The sequence below is a fragment of the Triturus cristatus genome, chromosome 11 (genome assembly GCF_964204655.1).
Source record: "Triturus cristatus chromosome 11, aTriCri1.1, whole genome shotgun sequence".
NCBI lineage: Eukaryota > Metazoa > Chordata > Amphibia > Caudata > Salamandridae > Triturus > Triturus cristatus.
Genome location: NC_140594.1, coordinates 1,085,105,728 through 1,085,122,643, shown reverse-complemented (window position 1 = coordinate 1,085,122,643; position 16,916 = coordinate 1,085,105,728). Strand labels below are relative to the sequence as shown.

General features: G+C 39.9%; 1 protein-coding gene across 2 annotated transcripts in view; it reads left to right on the top strand.

The window, feature by feature from the left end:
* The window catches only part of TMEM212 (transmembrane protein 212), a 123,692-nt gene extending 108,298 nt beyond the window's left edge, over window positions 1-15,394 (top strand). Inside the window, exons 2-3 of one of the 2 annotated variants that reach the window (XM_085633928.1) lie at window positions 4,051-4,374; window positions 13,933-15,394. In XM_085633928.1, coding sequence (XP_085490054.1) covers window positions 4,051-4,374; window positions 13,933-13,953 — 345 coding nt within the window. In that variant the 3' untranslated portion in view covers window positions 13,954-15,394. The remainder of the gene's footprint in view (window positions 1-4,050; window positions 4,375-13,932) is intronic. The other variant, XM_085633927.1, reaches the window with a different exon arrangement.
* The last annotated feature ends 1,522 nt before the right edge of the window (window positions 15,395-16,916 follow it).

Below are 16,916 nucleotides of genomic sequence, written 5' to 3'. Positions count from 1 at the left end.
CCTAAATTCACATTTACACCTACCCATCTGGAACCCTAAAATCACTTTCACCTTCACACCCCCATTACGTCTACCTATGCCTGAACCCTGAAGTCTCCCTTTGCCTCCCTTTACCTCATTCATCCCTTGAACCCTAAAGTCATCCTTGCCTTTTTTTTTTTATCTCTACCCACCCATGAACCCTCAAGCCACCATCACCTCCATTTATCTCTACCCATCTGGAACCCTAAAATCACTTTCACCTTCACACCCCCATTACTTCTATCTATGCCTGAACCCTGAAGTCTCCCTTTGCCTCCCTTTACCCCTATCTTCCCTTGAACCCTAAAGTCATCCTTGCCTTTGTTTACTTCTACCCACCCATGAACCCTCAATCCACCATCACCTCCATTTATCTTTACTCACCCCAGAACCCTAAAGTCACCTTACCTCCCTCCTAAACTCTAAAATATGTTTTTTAACTAACATAAAAATGTAAAGGCTGCATTGGAAAGGCTGCTTGCCCTCAGGCAGGTTACATCTGCGTCCATCCTTAAACAGTTGCCTGCCTTCGCCCTAGCGCCCCTAAAGGTTTTTGTGGCTCTTTCAGTTGTTTTATGCCCTTCAGTATATTTGGCGGCTCTTTGACAGTTTTCCACCTCAACCCCACATCGTATACCTTTGGTCTCGCCTGAGGCAGTGTATTTACTGACAGGGGGCTAAGAGCCTGCCCATTGGCTTTGTTATCACTTTTATTTCCTTGCTTCTTTTTGGTCAGCGAGTCCCGGCTTCACTTCCTCGTCGTGTGTTTGTCCTTACCCTGGAGAATGGCTCAAGTAATGCTTCCCTTGCCCAGTGTCCTTCCACTGCTTGATGCTTTCAGGGGTACTTTTTTCTTTTGCGTGAACTGCCTTGCTCCACCCTACTGCATGCTTCTATGCCCTGCCACCACGCTCGTCTCCTGCATTGTTACTTGTCTGGTCCACTGTCCACCCCCACCCCTTTCTGTTGTTGCTTGCCCCCTCCTGTCCTGCCAGAAAAAAAGCACCCAAAAGTTGCACCAATGGGTTTGTAGATACTACAAAGATGCAGAGGCTCTGTGTTCCCTGCTCTGTATAGCCTTCCTGGTATTGTCTTAATGGGGCCAACACGGCAAACATCAGCTCTGACGTAAGATAATGAACTTTTTTTTCTGAAGGTAGAGTATAATCCCATACTAAGAAAATAGATCACTGCCCATCCTGGTTTGCGCTTACTTTGTCACAGAGTTTTTTTTCCTAACTTTCAGCCATGTTGCAACATGGCTAAAAGAAATTGAAAAGCCAATAGCTCTCCCGTAGGTAAGACCTATCGCCTTTGCCAATGCTTCTTAGAAATGCTGTAGAGTTAGATTCCTTGCCCGTAGGAGCACCTTAAGTGGGTTGGGCTGGCTATGCTTCACATTATAGTTAGGGGACTTATTTATGTCCCCACTGTTTCAAAGGTCACCAGCTGCAGTTCTGGAAAGTTGTACTGGATACAGTAGGATACAGATAGGTGCTCACACACACAGAACCGGAATGAACTTTATGTTTTCCTGTTAAATGACACCTCAACATTTTGATGATGCAAAACACTCAGCTTTGAAGGAGCAGCTCTCATTATGTCCTTGTTGTCAAGCATCATATATAACAACACTTTAAATTCAGACATGATAGCAATGTCATCAGATAGCCAAGTTTACTGTCTTTTGGAATCCCAATGCAGCAATTTTGGGCATGTGGAATTACCCATACTGGACTGACTGTCCGCATGGAATTCCTGAAAATACTAGTCCACCCTCGAAGGAGCATTAACTGTGCAGACCCGGAGTCAATAGGCCTTAGTCAACATGGTATTCCCTATTTCAGGGGGTTTGATGCACCCTTTTCACCAGCCGAATTTTCTAGTTGATAAAATTGGGTCCGGTATTCCGGCACCTGGAAAATCCATGTCCTGGTTCACGTGTTGGAGCATAGAACACCTTAAAATTGTACAGAGCGGAAATCTGCATGGGAATTCCACTTGTCACAACTTATAATCAGGGTCCTAAATTTTGCCTTATACACCCCCGATTCACAGTAATATTTTCCTGTGCATACTTGTCTCACGCATCCTGCCTTAGGTGTGAATGACTTATCAATTTGCAGAAAAAGCTTACTTACAGACCAGAGTCATAAAACGTTTAATTCAGCATGTTAACATGTTGTTACTCATGAGAATTTCCATTCCGATGCCCTTACTATGCATCAGATGATAACTAACCTCATTTGTGAGTTGTACGTGTTTTGTTGCATTTGGTAGATGATCGGTGTGATAAAAAAAACATATTCCCTATTGCATTTCAGGAGGTCAAACATTCTTCGGATTTAAAGGTAGAAAAATGCCTGATATTTAAAAATATGGGGCCATATGTATCAAAAAAGTGTTTTGCGATTCTCAAATTGCGATTGCGAAAATGCAATGTATGTAGGATTTGCTAAAAATTTTGTGAATCCTACATATTCCTTATTTGCAAATCTCAAATTGAGATTCGCAAATAAGGAATACCTTCCCATTCATTTCTATGGGCAAGGCGGCCCATAGGAATGAATGGGAAGACATTCTCAATTTGCGATTACCAATTAGAGAGTCGCAAATTGAGAATGCAATTTCAAGGTTGCAAGGGTGCCAAAAGGACACCCTGTTGCACTCCTGAAATATGCATGTGTGCACTTTTTGCGCACATACATGCCCTAAGGGCATGTATGTGTGACATGTGGCACTTTAAAAAAATCAAAAATGCATTTTTAAAGAAAATCACAAATTACCACAGACTTGAAGTAGGTGGTAATTTGCAATTCCTTAAGGCCAAATAGAAAATTTCTGGTGCTTCCAGAATTGCATTTAAGGAATCGCAATTTGCAATTCCTTAATTGCATTCGCAAAATATAGAATCGTAAATTTTGTGATTCTCTATTTTACGATGGCCTTTTGGGATGATACATTCCAAAAGTCTTTTTCCCATTCGCAAACGGGCAGATTCTGAGAATATGCCCGTTTGCAAACGGGAAAAAGGCTTGATACATATGGCTCATAATGCTGATAAATCCGCATCTTATGTTCCATTCCAGGAGCACAACTCGTCATAGGCGATAATTATCACATCAGAAATATTACAAACAACTGGGGGGCATATTTACTAGAAACTAGTGGAACATGGTGTGATGCCAAAATTGGTAACGCCGCGCCCCATCAGTTTCAAAATGCAGGGATGTGCCTTCTTTACAAGAATGCGGCGCATCCTTGCATTTCCCAAGCATTGATGTTAAAGAAGTTGCCTAGCACCAGTGCAGGAACTCATGCGCATGTTGCAAGGGTGCTTGCGCTGCAGGGGTGATTGTTTATGTGCAGAAAGGTACATCTGCACATAAACAATCGTTACAGGTGATTTGCTGTTTCTATGTGTGCTGCAGAATGCAGCACACATCGAAAGAGCAAAATACGAGGAGAAATGAAACATTTCTCCTCGTATCGCCTGCTTAAGACCAGGTATTCCCTGGTGATATTTTTGGCGCTCCCCCATACCTTTTAAATATGGGGCAGCGTCATAAAGCAATGGGTGTTGCAGCAGAACACCCCCTGCAACACCCATTGCACCCCCTTTTCACGCTAAGTCCTGCTTCACTCAGGGGCATTATTTACAAGGCTTGTAACTAAGGCGAAGGAATTAACATCAACAGAATGTCGGAAAAAGTGATGTTCTGGTGGCGTTAACTCCTTGTAAATATGCCCCTCGGTGTCAGAATCTATTTATACCATAATTATTGAATCAACAAATGGCCACCTCATAATGAGGGCCAGCGCGATAAAAGGTCTAGTTACTCACGGAAAATGTTTTGTGAATCAAGCACAGATGTTCTGGAGTAAATCACACCAAAGTCAGAAGTAAGGAACTACTACTCCTTAAAAACTATTTTGTGACTTGGGTCCTAAGTGTTCTTTACAGAATATAACATATTAACACATATTGGTCAGGTGACATGCAATAATATCACCCTTTCTCCTTTTCAGTGGGAAGCCGGCTTCACCTTTGGTCTACTGAGCATCGTTGGATCCTCGCTACATTTTGCGGTTGCCGTTGCGTCAATTCTCATTGGCCCGTATTGCTACTATTCATTTGCTGGAATAGCCGGAACCAACTACCTTGGATATGCGATTACATTTCCTTTTCCATATAGCAAATATATGTCAGTGTGCATCGATCCTTTGCACTATGAGCCTTACCACTTAATACTACAGATCGTAGATGTCTGCTCAAGCGTGTCCATCCTGGGTGCATCTCTGGCCTTGGTGATCAAGCTTACTGCAAGGCTAATGCATTCAGGGACTTTAAATGTAAGTATTGCAATTACTTTAACTGGATGTATTTTCAAAGGGGAAGTCAAAATTACTAAATTTCTGATTTCGTGAATGGTGGTACCAGATTCAGTGAATGGTAGTTATCTATAAAACTACCAGAAGGAGTGTTAATGGAATTTCCTCTAGAAGTGTAATCTCAACAGGGGTCTTCTTCACTGGAGAAAGTACCACTGCCATACTGGCTGATGTAATTTCTCCTGTAGAGAATCCTGCCATAGAAGGAAATGGTCTTTCTACTGTTTCGGAGAGTTATAGCGTCTAAACATAGCCCTAAGTCATTACCAAGTATAGTATGAGTTTCTATTATAAAATGTTTTTTGTTGCCATTTTTGGGTATGGTGTTAACCAAGGTCTTTTATTAATTTTACAATTTATAAAGCGCATGACTACCTTAACGACTATTTGGAAAAAGATCTCTGCCAAAGTGTCCTTCATCGGGAGCCCGTCAGGCATTGCAGCGCCGGCCAGACGAGGAGCAGCCCGATGATGAAGCATGACACCCAACTGGGTGTGTGAGGGCATTACATTCCAAAGAAATCGATTCACATCTCTTTGACTCTGTAGCCTACTGTCCTTTGTATATTGCTGAACTTTAGATCATTCAGGAACAGCACAACTTTAATTTTCATATTGCATTTGGGCAACTGTGCTGGAACTCATGTATAAAAGCCCTTTGTCCCTCTATTTGTGAATATAGGCTTGTACATATGCCCCTAAATTTAGTATTCCCACTCTAGTCTGTGCAACATAAGGGAAAGATTTGGAATTCAGAGGGGTTAATTTAACTATTCCCACTCCAGTCTGTGCAACAGTAGGGAAAGCTTTGGACTTCAGAGAGGTAAAAATTACTATTCAAACTCCAGTTGTGCAACAGTAAGGAAAGTGTTGGACTTCGGAAGTGTTACATTTACTATTCTCACTCCAGTCTGTGCAACAGTAGGGAAAGTACTTCACTACAAACACATAACATATTTTAAGAACCGTATAAGTTGACCAGAAATATATCATTCTTAATATACAATTTATCTATATATAATTCAAAACATAATTGAACAATCAACATGATTATTAAACATTTTGATAATTAATTTTGAATTATGAAAAAGTAATTAATTAATTGCTCAATTAATATCACACACCATACTCCCACAAACCTAGCAGCCCACACGTAAAAGATAACTAAAATAAAGAAGTACAAGACAATTAACATATTTAATGATCAACTAACTAGTTTTTACTAAATGAATAATTAATTAATTATAGGCTAAATACCTTCCCACCCTATGCTGGTACAAATACAACAGCCCACACCTAATATATAACATAAACAATATATAATTATTAACAAATTTACATAACTAATACTATATTAAATATTTAACAAATTAATAATTGAAGTTAATTATTATTTAATTTACTTCCCATCCTAAACCCCTACAACCCAACAAACGGCACCTAAAAGAAAACTTTAAAAATATAATATTTACACAATTTACGTAATTAACAATCAATTAAATAATTAATATAGTAATCATTATTAATCAAGTATTACTTAATTAACTTCCCACCCTAGACCCCGACAAACCCAGCAACCCACACATAAAATATAACTTAAAAAATATAAATACACAATGTAAATAATTAACAATTAATTAAATAATTATTAAATTATTAATTCATTATTAATCAATTATAACTTAATGAACTTCCCACCGTATACCCCTACAAAAGCAACAACCTGCAGCTACTATATGACTAAATAAATATAATATTTACACAATCTACATAGAAGTTGTCAATTAAATAATTAATTCTAAATAAACAATGTATTATTAATTAATTTTATTTAATTAACTTCCCACCCTGTACCCCCACAAACATCAGAACCTGCTACGACAGTATAAATTACAATTAGCAATTACATTTAAAATTATTAAAAAACTTAAAATTAAAAACTATATTTAAAAATATTGTCACCAATTACACAAGTAATGTTTAACATATAAAATAAAAATATGAACTAAAATACATAAAACTAATTTGAAAATGATATTTTTAACAACTATGCGCCCGGTTACAACAGCTTGTCGGAGGCTTTCTGCCCGACATTGATGGTTTCCCTCCGAATGCCATATTACAATGACAGCAATCAGAGGGAAACCCGTGGGGGGTTCCTCTGCGCCTCCATGCATCATAATCCCATAATGACATCAGGATTATGATGTCACTTTCACACAGCCTTTCATGTTGGCCTTTCCAACATTAAAAGACTGCCAGAAAGTAACTTTGGGGCCCCTAGCAGGGCCCCCTTCCCTCCTGGCCCTCCGCTATGGGGCCTGTGGGGCACCTATGGTGCCCCCTGAACATCCCTGCACCATGTGGCAGGCACCGCATAGTGCCTGCCACTCTGTGAAGGGATGTTTACAGACATCTATTTTTCAATGGCAGCTTTTGTTGCAGATTTTTTCCGCCCGCTACACAGCTTGCTATTGAAAAATTGATGTTTCTGACTGCCCATAGGGTTGTCGCATCCAAATTCTGCAGTTGGAACCACTGACCTATGGTCGGCGGTTACAGTCCGCAGTGGTGTCTCACCGGCATCGGAGCCAGCCCTTATATTATTAAGAATTATATTAAAAACACAGATATTTAAAAAAAATGATATTACTTACCTAAAGAATTGATATTTTTATCAACTATATTTCTGTATCACGATATTAAAAACACGCTATTGGTGTATATCGATATTTAAAATTTTATATTTTGTCCAAATACCCTACAAAGGCATTCTAGGGGAAAGGGTGCAAGATCAAGGCTTTGCTCTACCGAACTACAGGACGGCCACTGACTCCCACCCTGCCAGTGCCATTCATGTGCTCCACAGATGGAAGACAGGCTTCCTACTTGACAACGGGTCTGTTTTTGCTCTGAACTGATAGCTAGGATTCTTAGGTAAATGGAGTCATGCCTCCAGAAATTAGTCATATTCATCAGAGACTGAGGTTGAAGTCAGTATTCATATTTCTGCCATTCTTCTATACTTCAAGCACTTTTTTGCCTTGGCCTGCATCATTTTGCATAAAACAAGGGCTATAGTTCTCGGACATAGGCTCTCATGGATCCAGCAGACAGAGGAGTATCCACTACCCTCTTTCATCCCCTGCACTTGACTTTATGCTAGAAATCAATGGGCGTAGCACAAAGACAAAAGTTACCTTTGGAAAGGAGAAGAGCAGTAAAGGCTGTGAAGTGCTCTTATAGCCCACTAAGAAAGGTATAAACGTGCTCCCATCACAAGGAACAGCCAGTGGTATCTGATATTTAAACAATGGTCCTAAGCACATTAGGGAGACACATAGGGGAACACAAGTTTGTCTTTATGGCATTCACTGCCTCCATGAGAAATACAATCTGTTGGCCAACTAAATTGAGTTCAGCATTCATAACCTGTCAATATGTTTTCAATGATAAAATAGGTACTTTTAGCTGGTTGCACAGTAGGCCTTGGGCATTACCATCATTATGCACACTACACATACCCTTCTTCACACCACGCATTTCCACTTAAAGGATCACTGTGTCTCTCCCAGTCAATGTGTCGTGAGACAAATATCTGCCAGCCAGGATTTAACTTCATTAGGAATAGAGGACACTTTGGAAAGTGGAGCTTCTGAGCCAAAATAAACGTTATTTTTCTTTGTTCCCTTCTTCATAGTCAGTGGTGGTTTTCCATTTCCCCATGATTTATATCACCTTTTGAAAAAAAATTATATTTTCAGAAGAGTAAACCAAAACTTTAAAGCAGGGAAGACCATTTGACAAAGTCAAAGGAATGTATGGGCTCCTGGAGCAGCCAAGACACCAGTGCATCTATTTAAATTTTAACCATCAATATTGGTCTGCTATTTTGTCTAATTGGCCAACATCATTCATGCTTGGTGCCCAGATTACCCTCATCTGGCTGCAAGATGAGTGTGTTCTTACCCATAAGAAAGAGAGCTGTGCGGAATCTATGAACTATAGACCTATTAGTCTTACTGATAATAGGCAAACACTCTTTGGTTGAATGATATTAATGAGACTGGAGACTTTGATAATAAACAATAATGTTATTTCAGAATGGCTTTTAAGTCAGCTCGACAGATTAGGTTTTCAGGCAAGACCCCTTAATTCATAACTACATAAAATTCAAGAACGGATCCATGTATGTTCACTTTTTGAGCTTAAAGTCTTGTCTTGATAATGTTTCATGACATGCAAAGTGGACAATCTCCAGAGAGATGAGTGTGCCACTAGATCTGTTTGACATTCCATCCTGCCTTCACAAGCACAATTGCGCTAAGTTGAGATGTGAGGATCAAGTGGAGACCACCAGCAGCATCTATCTGTACAAAAGGGTACAGCCGGGATATGTCCCTGCCCCTACATTACTCATTTTATATCTAAATCAAGTTGTGACTTCGTCATAAACTTGTATAAATGATACTCCAAAGATGACAGGGAAATTTATTTTACCTCGCTTTTCACAAATGACACCCTCATGGATTCAGGAAGCCCATTCGGTCTGCAGAATTTATTGGGAACATTTGCTAATTTTTGCAAGATCAATGAACTCACAGTAAACTGGAGTGCAAATTGTATGTCATTCCATCTGTATAAATTTTGTAGAGGTACACCACGATTGGAAAATTCACTATTTTAGAGTGTGTGTCTCATACAGTATTTTAGGAATCAGGATACATGAGGATCACAAGAGGGATAAACACATGATTAAATGTAATGGTCTGTTAGAGCAGTGTTTAGGGGCAAATTTAAATTTTTGGAAAAATCTGGGTGTAAGGTAGAAGTCATCCCCATTTGAGTTATATAGAAGCAAGGCCCAAGCTGCAGCAGTAAATTACCAAAGTATCATGGGAAAAATATTATGATACAAGCACAGCATGTCAAACATATCAACTCGAAAATATTGTGGGTCAGAATATAGAAGGTAAGAATATAATTTTTTAGGTATATAATAGTGATTTTTAAAAACAGATGCATGAAAGATTGCTTAGTTTAATCTAGTTGTATTAAATATACATTTTAATATATTTAATGCATGTTAAGCATTACAGTTAAGTGTTAGTATTAGGATTGTTTTTAATGTAGTTTGTAATTGTTAATGTATAATTCAAATTTGTATACATTTATTGACTAGTTTTTAATATAGTAGCAGGTGGTTGGATGGGAACGGGGTGGCATGCAACATTATTTAAAATATAGATTATCGTTCTTTATTTTTCATTCTTTTTGTATTTCAATATAATCTTCAATCTGTAATTAAATATGTAAGCTTTTTATTTGATTAACTGATAATGTCATTATTTGAGTATAGTTTTTAATTTTAAATTTAATTAGTAATTTAAATTTAGTCATGGGGTGTTGGCTTTTTAGGGGATTAGGGTGGGATGTTATTTAAAATATAAGTCATTGCTTTTTATTTTTAATAATTATTTTGGTATAATTTGTAATGTATGATTACATTTTTGAATTTGATTTATATTGTTTAAGTTTAAGATTACTTATATTTTATTTATAGTTTAAAAAATATTCTGGTGTGTTTATGGGTAGGGTAGAGGGAAGTGTATTTATTTTTAATATTTTTATTTGTGTTTTCTTTTTTATTAATAATTTGTACTATGAAATGTGTGTTCATATTACATTCCATTTTATATATCCATAATTAATATATTTTTGTTTTGAATCTTTGAATATTTTTATTTTGTTATTTGTTTATTTTTTTTCTAGTTTAGGAATTGGAAAGGAAATCTAACCACTCTAAGAAAAGGCAACATTTCCTTACTACTGCTAAAATTGGAAAGGGAATAGTAAATCAAACCCTTCTACAATCCATTACTTTCTGTGCTTTTGCTTACATTTGATATGTACCCCCCTGCAAAGTCCAACACTTTACATACTGTTGCTTGGATTGGAGAGAGAATAGTAATTCAACCCCATTCAATTAAATGTAATTTTTTTGACATGATATTTTGGTAGTTTACATAGAAGATACACAAGCCAATATATTTGTTAACAATTTTTTTGACACAATACTGTTGTGTCATTATATTTTTGTTCCCTATATATTGTCATAGAAATGCTGCAGCAGTTGTGAGTTATATGGGTATGTTAATGTCAATACCTTGGCTTCTGCTGAAAACTGGTTACTTACAAATCTTTTCAGATTACTGAAAATACACCAAATGTGTCCCAATGTTATCAACTTGGTATTATTAATATTAAATCGGTGGTATAGCTCAAACCCGCTATACTGGAGGAGACTATGAGTAACTCAAGAACCAGGTGTTACAGGGAGGCCCTCAGGGACGTCTGGGAATGGAAGGAAGTAGCAGTCAGAGAATGGTTGAGTAGATCCATGAAAAACATTTTAAGATCCGAATATGCTAGTGATGGATGCACCCAGAACTGATTACAGGGAGATCGGCTCACACTCAAAGTGGCTTTTAAAAAATGTCAGGAACATCAGATTTATTCCACAAGAAGGACTGGCAGTCTAATGGCAGAACACGCAGACTAAAGCAACTCTTACTTACAGTCAAGGGACATGAGAAAATGTAAAATATCTGAATTATGTAGAATCCCTTGTGGCGAAGAGTCCAATTGTTAATTTTCATATTGCCACTTTGCTATTGGGGTAATTTACACATTCATGGGGACCGTCAAGCTGCCCATCAACCTGAGGTTCACATGTTTGCTTTGTTTGTCCTGGGAGTGAGGAAACACAGGCACATTTTCACAACTTTTGTTTTTCCTATCCTTTATAAGTGCTACCACATAAAAATTAGAAGACTACCTTCCCGAGGAATATAAGTATCTTTCATCATCAAGTTGCCATTAGAGGTTGCATCATGGAATATTGGTAATTGATATATTAGGAAGCCTTAGGGCTATAGACTTAGGGCCTGATTATGAGTACAGCGGCCCCAAGACTGCGGTACCCACTGCAGTCCGACCGTCTGATTACAACCACAGCGGTCGGACCACCACAATACCGCCGCCACCGCCAGGATCCTGGATCCCGCTGCAGTGGGGAATTGAGACTGTGCAACTGCCGGCACCGCTATGCTAATCACAACCTGCATTTTCGCTGACCTTTTCATGGCGGGACCCCACCATGAAAAGGTTTGTGGAAAGGCAGGGAAGGGGCCCCAAACAGGACCACCGGGCATTGTGGATGGAGGCACATGTCGCACCCCACTATGCCTGCACTGTCATGCGCGAACTGTGTGCCGTGCACGACATGATGCATGGCAACAGTGCGCGCACGACCCTGCAGGCGCTGTAGTGCAGCGGCATTGCCTTCAGGCTCTCTCTGTGATCAGAAGCATGCCGCTGCCACAAGACTGCCGCCGGTACAGCGCCAGCCCAGTGATATAGTCCAAAAGAGGCAGGCGTTTTCCCGAGGCTGTGCCCTGGCGGTCCGACCGCCAAGGTCATAATAAGGGTGTTAGACTTGGGCTTAACAAACTCAGATCTGCTGTGTTGGGTATTACAGTCAGAAAAATATAAAGTCCATCCTAAGAGAGCTAAATAAGGATTATCCTAGTGCATATCTTCTTTCCACTCAGTTTCCTCTGGTGGGTCTCCAACACCAAAACTGGAGCCTACTATGCTAATCTGTGAGGCTCCATGGAACATGTACCTGCCTAAGAGGCTTTAGCACAGTGTAATAACAATCTTTCTGAATAAGGTGAATTGCCTTTATTACATGCCTTTCAAAATAATTAAGTCAGGCCTACTGGTGGAGTCAAAATGTTTAAGAAAAAAACACATAAAGCCTATAGAATCTGGCATAACTTTTCCCAATGAACCGAGAAGGCACATAAGTATTACTGTAGGCTTGACACAGTAACTTACACAGGCCGTTTGAAGTGTGCATAAACAGACGCCCATCATGCATACAGATATAAAATTACAAATATGTTGATGAATACATTTTGCAAAGCAATATACAACACCTCTCAATAGTGCCTATCAAGAATCACCACAGTGAAAAACCCCAGGGCTTGTCACAGGGATGATGGGAGGCCAACACCAGTACCGTTGCCTACTATGGTAATCTGTGAGATCACTTGTAAACAATGATATGGCTATAGCCTGTAAAACAATGCGATAACAACAAACTGTAAAAGACCTACTGGCTTTAATAAATGCTTTTCACAATAAATAAGTTAGGTCTAATGACTTCGTCCGATTATACATAATAAGGAGACCAAACCTATGGTATCGGTCATAACTTTACCCAGTGCAGCAATCAGACCTGTAGCTTGTCACCGTAACCAACTCAGTCCTACTGTTTTGAGCATACGTTGTCCCACAAGGAAACTATCAGTGACACAGACATACAATTACACATACATCCAAACATACAGTTGCCTAAGCAAATACATATCTGTGCTAAGGGGGCCTAGCAAGGATTCTCAACAGGAGCGAATCTTTTGTTTTCACGGTTTGTCACAGGGTGTATCCAACACCGAACCCCTTGCCTACTACAGAATTCGCTGAGATTTCATTTAACAAAATTCTTCTCTGTAGGCTTTCATAAAGAGTAATTGCATTGAAGTAACGATGTGGTTTTCACAATAAATACGTCATGCAAACTGCCTTTATGGTAACATTTCATAATAAACAGATCAGGCCATTAACCATGATCAGTGGCTTGCCATCAAACCCAGCTCAGTCCTGCTGTAATGAGCAAAAGTTTGGACAAGGCAAAAAGTGCAAAACAAGCACTCTTTGCAGTGGAAGCACAAAACTTCAGCCCAACCAAATCTTGTAATCAGTGGCACCGCCATGAGGGTGGAGCCGAAACCCATCCCTTAATAGTACTCTGAAGTTTTTTTTGTTGCAGATCATGTATGGTCTGGCAAAAGTTGTGCTGTTGAGCCAGACTTAAAAATGGCTACCAAGAGTAAATTCACTAACTCTGAATTGGCTCATGCTCGCGCCTTCAGAGAAACACAAAGGGCATCATTAAGATGTTGGTGGGAACTTAAAATCCTCCAATCTCTAGAGGAAACTCAAAATGCAGAGTTCAATCCACCTGATGAATTTCCTCCACAATATCACCCATATGGTGTAGGAAATTCAGATGATGGATTCTACTGTGTATGTAGGATTCCTCCCGAAATCTGAGAATTCTCATTTCCCTCCAGACTCTAAATGAGGCCTCAAGTGTTCTACTGAAGGTATGCCTGGTTGTCTTAAGGAGAGGGCTGGTGTTTTCTAATCAAAAATCACAATTTATCACTTCTACTCCCCCTGGGGTGGTCTCCGGTGGGGTATTGTGACCCGTCTCATAGGACACCCTTGGGGTTGCACTGACTATGTATTATCAACTTCTAAGTTCTGCCGTCATTATAACTCAGACGCAGCAGACCTGGCCGGGTATCTCCCCCTTTAATAATCAAGAGTCTCAGATTTAGGGTGTTGGTGCATTTTATAATTCTGTACATTTTTTTGGGTGTCTTTCAGGGACCGAAGCACGCCTGGTGAAAAAAATCAAAGACCTAGACCGAACCATTTCAAGACATATTTTAAATACCATGACGGGTTCTGGCATTGATACGATGACATCATGCCTGCTACAATCACATCATTCAAGTGTATTATTGAGGAAACACGTGCCTATTTACTTTGGGGTTCATCTGCATTAAAAATTAGTAAAATCAGGTTTTGGAATGGTCAAAGAAAATGCGGATAACTTTCTGTGAAATTCATTGTCACCTGTTCATTAGGATCGGCGGGACACCTGGTTGGAATGTTACTTTGGGCCATATTTCCTATGAGTAGATTTTCAAAATACAGAGCAGTTATTAAAAGCTTTACATTTGATAGGATTGTTCATGAAATCTAAAGTGATTGTATACATAGGCCCTGATTTTGATGTCTTCGACCAACATCTTCGGATTCAATTCCGACCACCATATTACGAATACAGCGGTCGGATTGTAACCGGCCGGTCATTCCAGCTGCCTTCTGACAGGCTCAAGGAGCCCGTCGGTCAGCCGGAACTGGCACATAATCCCTTAAGGATTGCGGAAATGCCATCAGGATTACGATGTTGGTTTCCCACAGGCTGTTCATGTTGGGCTTTCCGACATGGAAAGACTGTCAAAGGCGACTTTGGGGCCCCTACCAGGGTCCCCTTTCAACAGCGGCCTCTGGTTGGGGCACATATGGTGCCCCCCTGTCAATCCCTGCACCAAGTGGCAGGCACAGTGAAGTGCCTGCCACGCGGTGAAGGGATTAACAAAAACTTCCTTTTCTATATGGGAGTTTGTGCTGCGGCTGGTTTACGACCGCAGCACAAGCTTCATAGAGAAATGGGAGTGTGCAACCACACCATGTGTGGTTGCATCTTAATACTGTGGTCGCGACCGCCGACTGGAGGGTGGTCAGTCCCGATTCTGCAACATTGTCGGGCGGACGTCAGTCATCGTAATAAGGCCCATAGTGTGATGTTCTGAAGATCAGAAGTGATAAATGTTACATTACTATTTGGTTTCCCATTAAAAGTAAATATGAGTGCATCGTGCAAATGCATAACAATGTAACGTCTGTTATTGATTTATGCATGTGTAAAATGATTGGATGAATCAGCAAAAGGTATGACCTAAGGCTGATAAATTTCACATGTTGTGAATATGCATAAGTAAATTGTATGTGTGTACCTTCAACAATGCTAAATTTGTAAAATTTGTAAAATTTGGAATTTGTACCAAACTAAGTGGCAAGGCCCTTCTCAGGAGGTCACTGTAGCCTGCACCACTCATTGCTCCTGCCAGCGCTGCCAGTAACAGAACCAACACAAGTACTAACCATGGCACTGCTAGAAGTGTGACAATTCGGCCTATTCCAGGCGCCCAAAGCTGTAATAATGTGAGAAACAGATGTTATTCATTTTTAATGTATATTGACTTATTAAACACTGTTGTTGGGCTTATCTCAAAATTTGACAGATCACGCCACCGTGTGGTGGACTGTCACTAGAGCCAGTGCTGTCTATTAAGTGCTGGTGCCAAGCACTGGAAACCACCAGCTCAAATTAAGCACTGACATGATTTAGGCCTAATGCGGTAACCCTTGGTGTGCATATTGTATGCAATACATACAGTACCCGAGAGAAGCTGTAGTAAGGACTTTGCGCCTTATTTGGAGTTTGGTGGAAAGGATATTCCATCAAAACATGGCTGGCACAGCCATCCGCAGTATTACAAGTGCCATAGTGAAAATGCACTTGTTATACAGCAGATGAGGCATCCACCACGTTTAGGGCAGAGTACCCCATCCTCCAAAGTAAATAAGGGCCTTAGAATTTAGTATTGCTTTAGTTAAATACTTTTCCCCCCTGAATAATCTTAATTTTCTAGTGGATTTTTCTTTTAACCTCATGTGACAAAGAGGTCTGATGATACACTTAGACACACTTTCTGCATTAATTAAGTCTGGTCAGTTCAGCTATAAGACAGATCTGAGGAGTGCACTGCAGAAAGTTTATGACTAGTCACTGTGGGAATATTTTCCCATTCTGAATGTATTTCCTTGACCCATCACTTCCTCTGTCCCAGTCTAGCTTTAAACAAAATTGGTAATACATCGGTTTCCCCTATGTAATGAATAAAGAGCTGTTTTCATCAATCATCGTTCGGGAGATGGAAAGATCTCCCTGACAGAAACATGGGAGTGTAGAGGATCTGGCGCAGTGGTCAGAGCTGCTGACTCGAGAGCTGGGGATCCTGGCTCGAGTCTCGGCGGCGCTGCGCAACAACCTGTGATTCTATGCAAATCACTCTGAGTGATAAATTATTAAAGAAATATGTGGCAATAGTAAAAGGCAAAACTTTATGAAAATATAGTTAGACCAAAGTGGCTGTTAACAGTATTTCGGTCGCGGGAAACTGATAAGAGAAGCTGATGAGGAACAATCATTGGTAAATGCAGGAAAATATATTACAGCCAATAGAACTGGAGGATAGGTAAGTGGCACGCACAGGAACCAATGAGAAGCCAGGAAAGAGAGGAGGTGGGATGTAAGTCCCTTTTAAGTTTATACTTAAAAAAATAGATTTCTCAAGCACAGCGCAAGCGCTGTGCAGGCGAATCCTAAAAATGGATGTACACTGTGAATACGTGACTTGTTTAAACCACTCACAAGCTACTTCCTTCCAACAGTGCAGAAGATTTAAGTATGTCCCAATTGAGAGTCATACATACATACAGTGTGCTAACAGAGAATATGGCTTTTGCCACATGTAAATCCGACTTGCGACTGAAGAAAGCTGTATACATTGGTCCCTCGCTTTATGTGCATTTGCAAACTGGGTACCTAGAACTAGGGCTGTGCGAAATTCACATATTATTCCTTTCTGTAATTACTTGAAAATTTGGAAAAATGATGGGACATGTAACCCAGGTATCCAGCACTATATTTTACCTCGAAATGCACCCTTGCATCC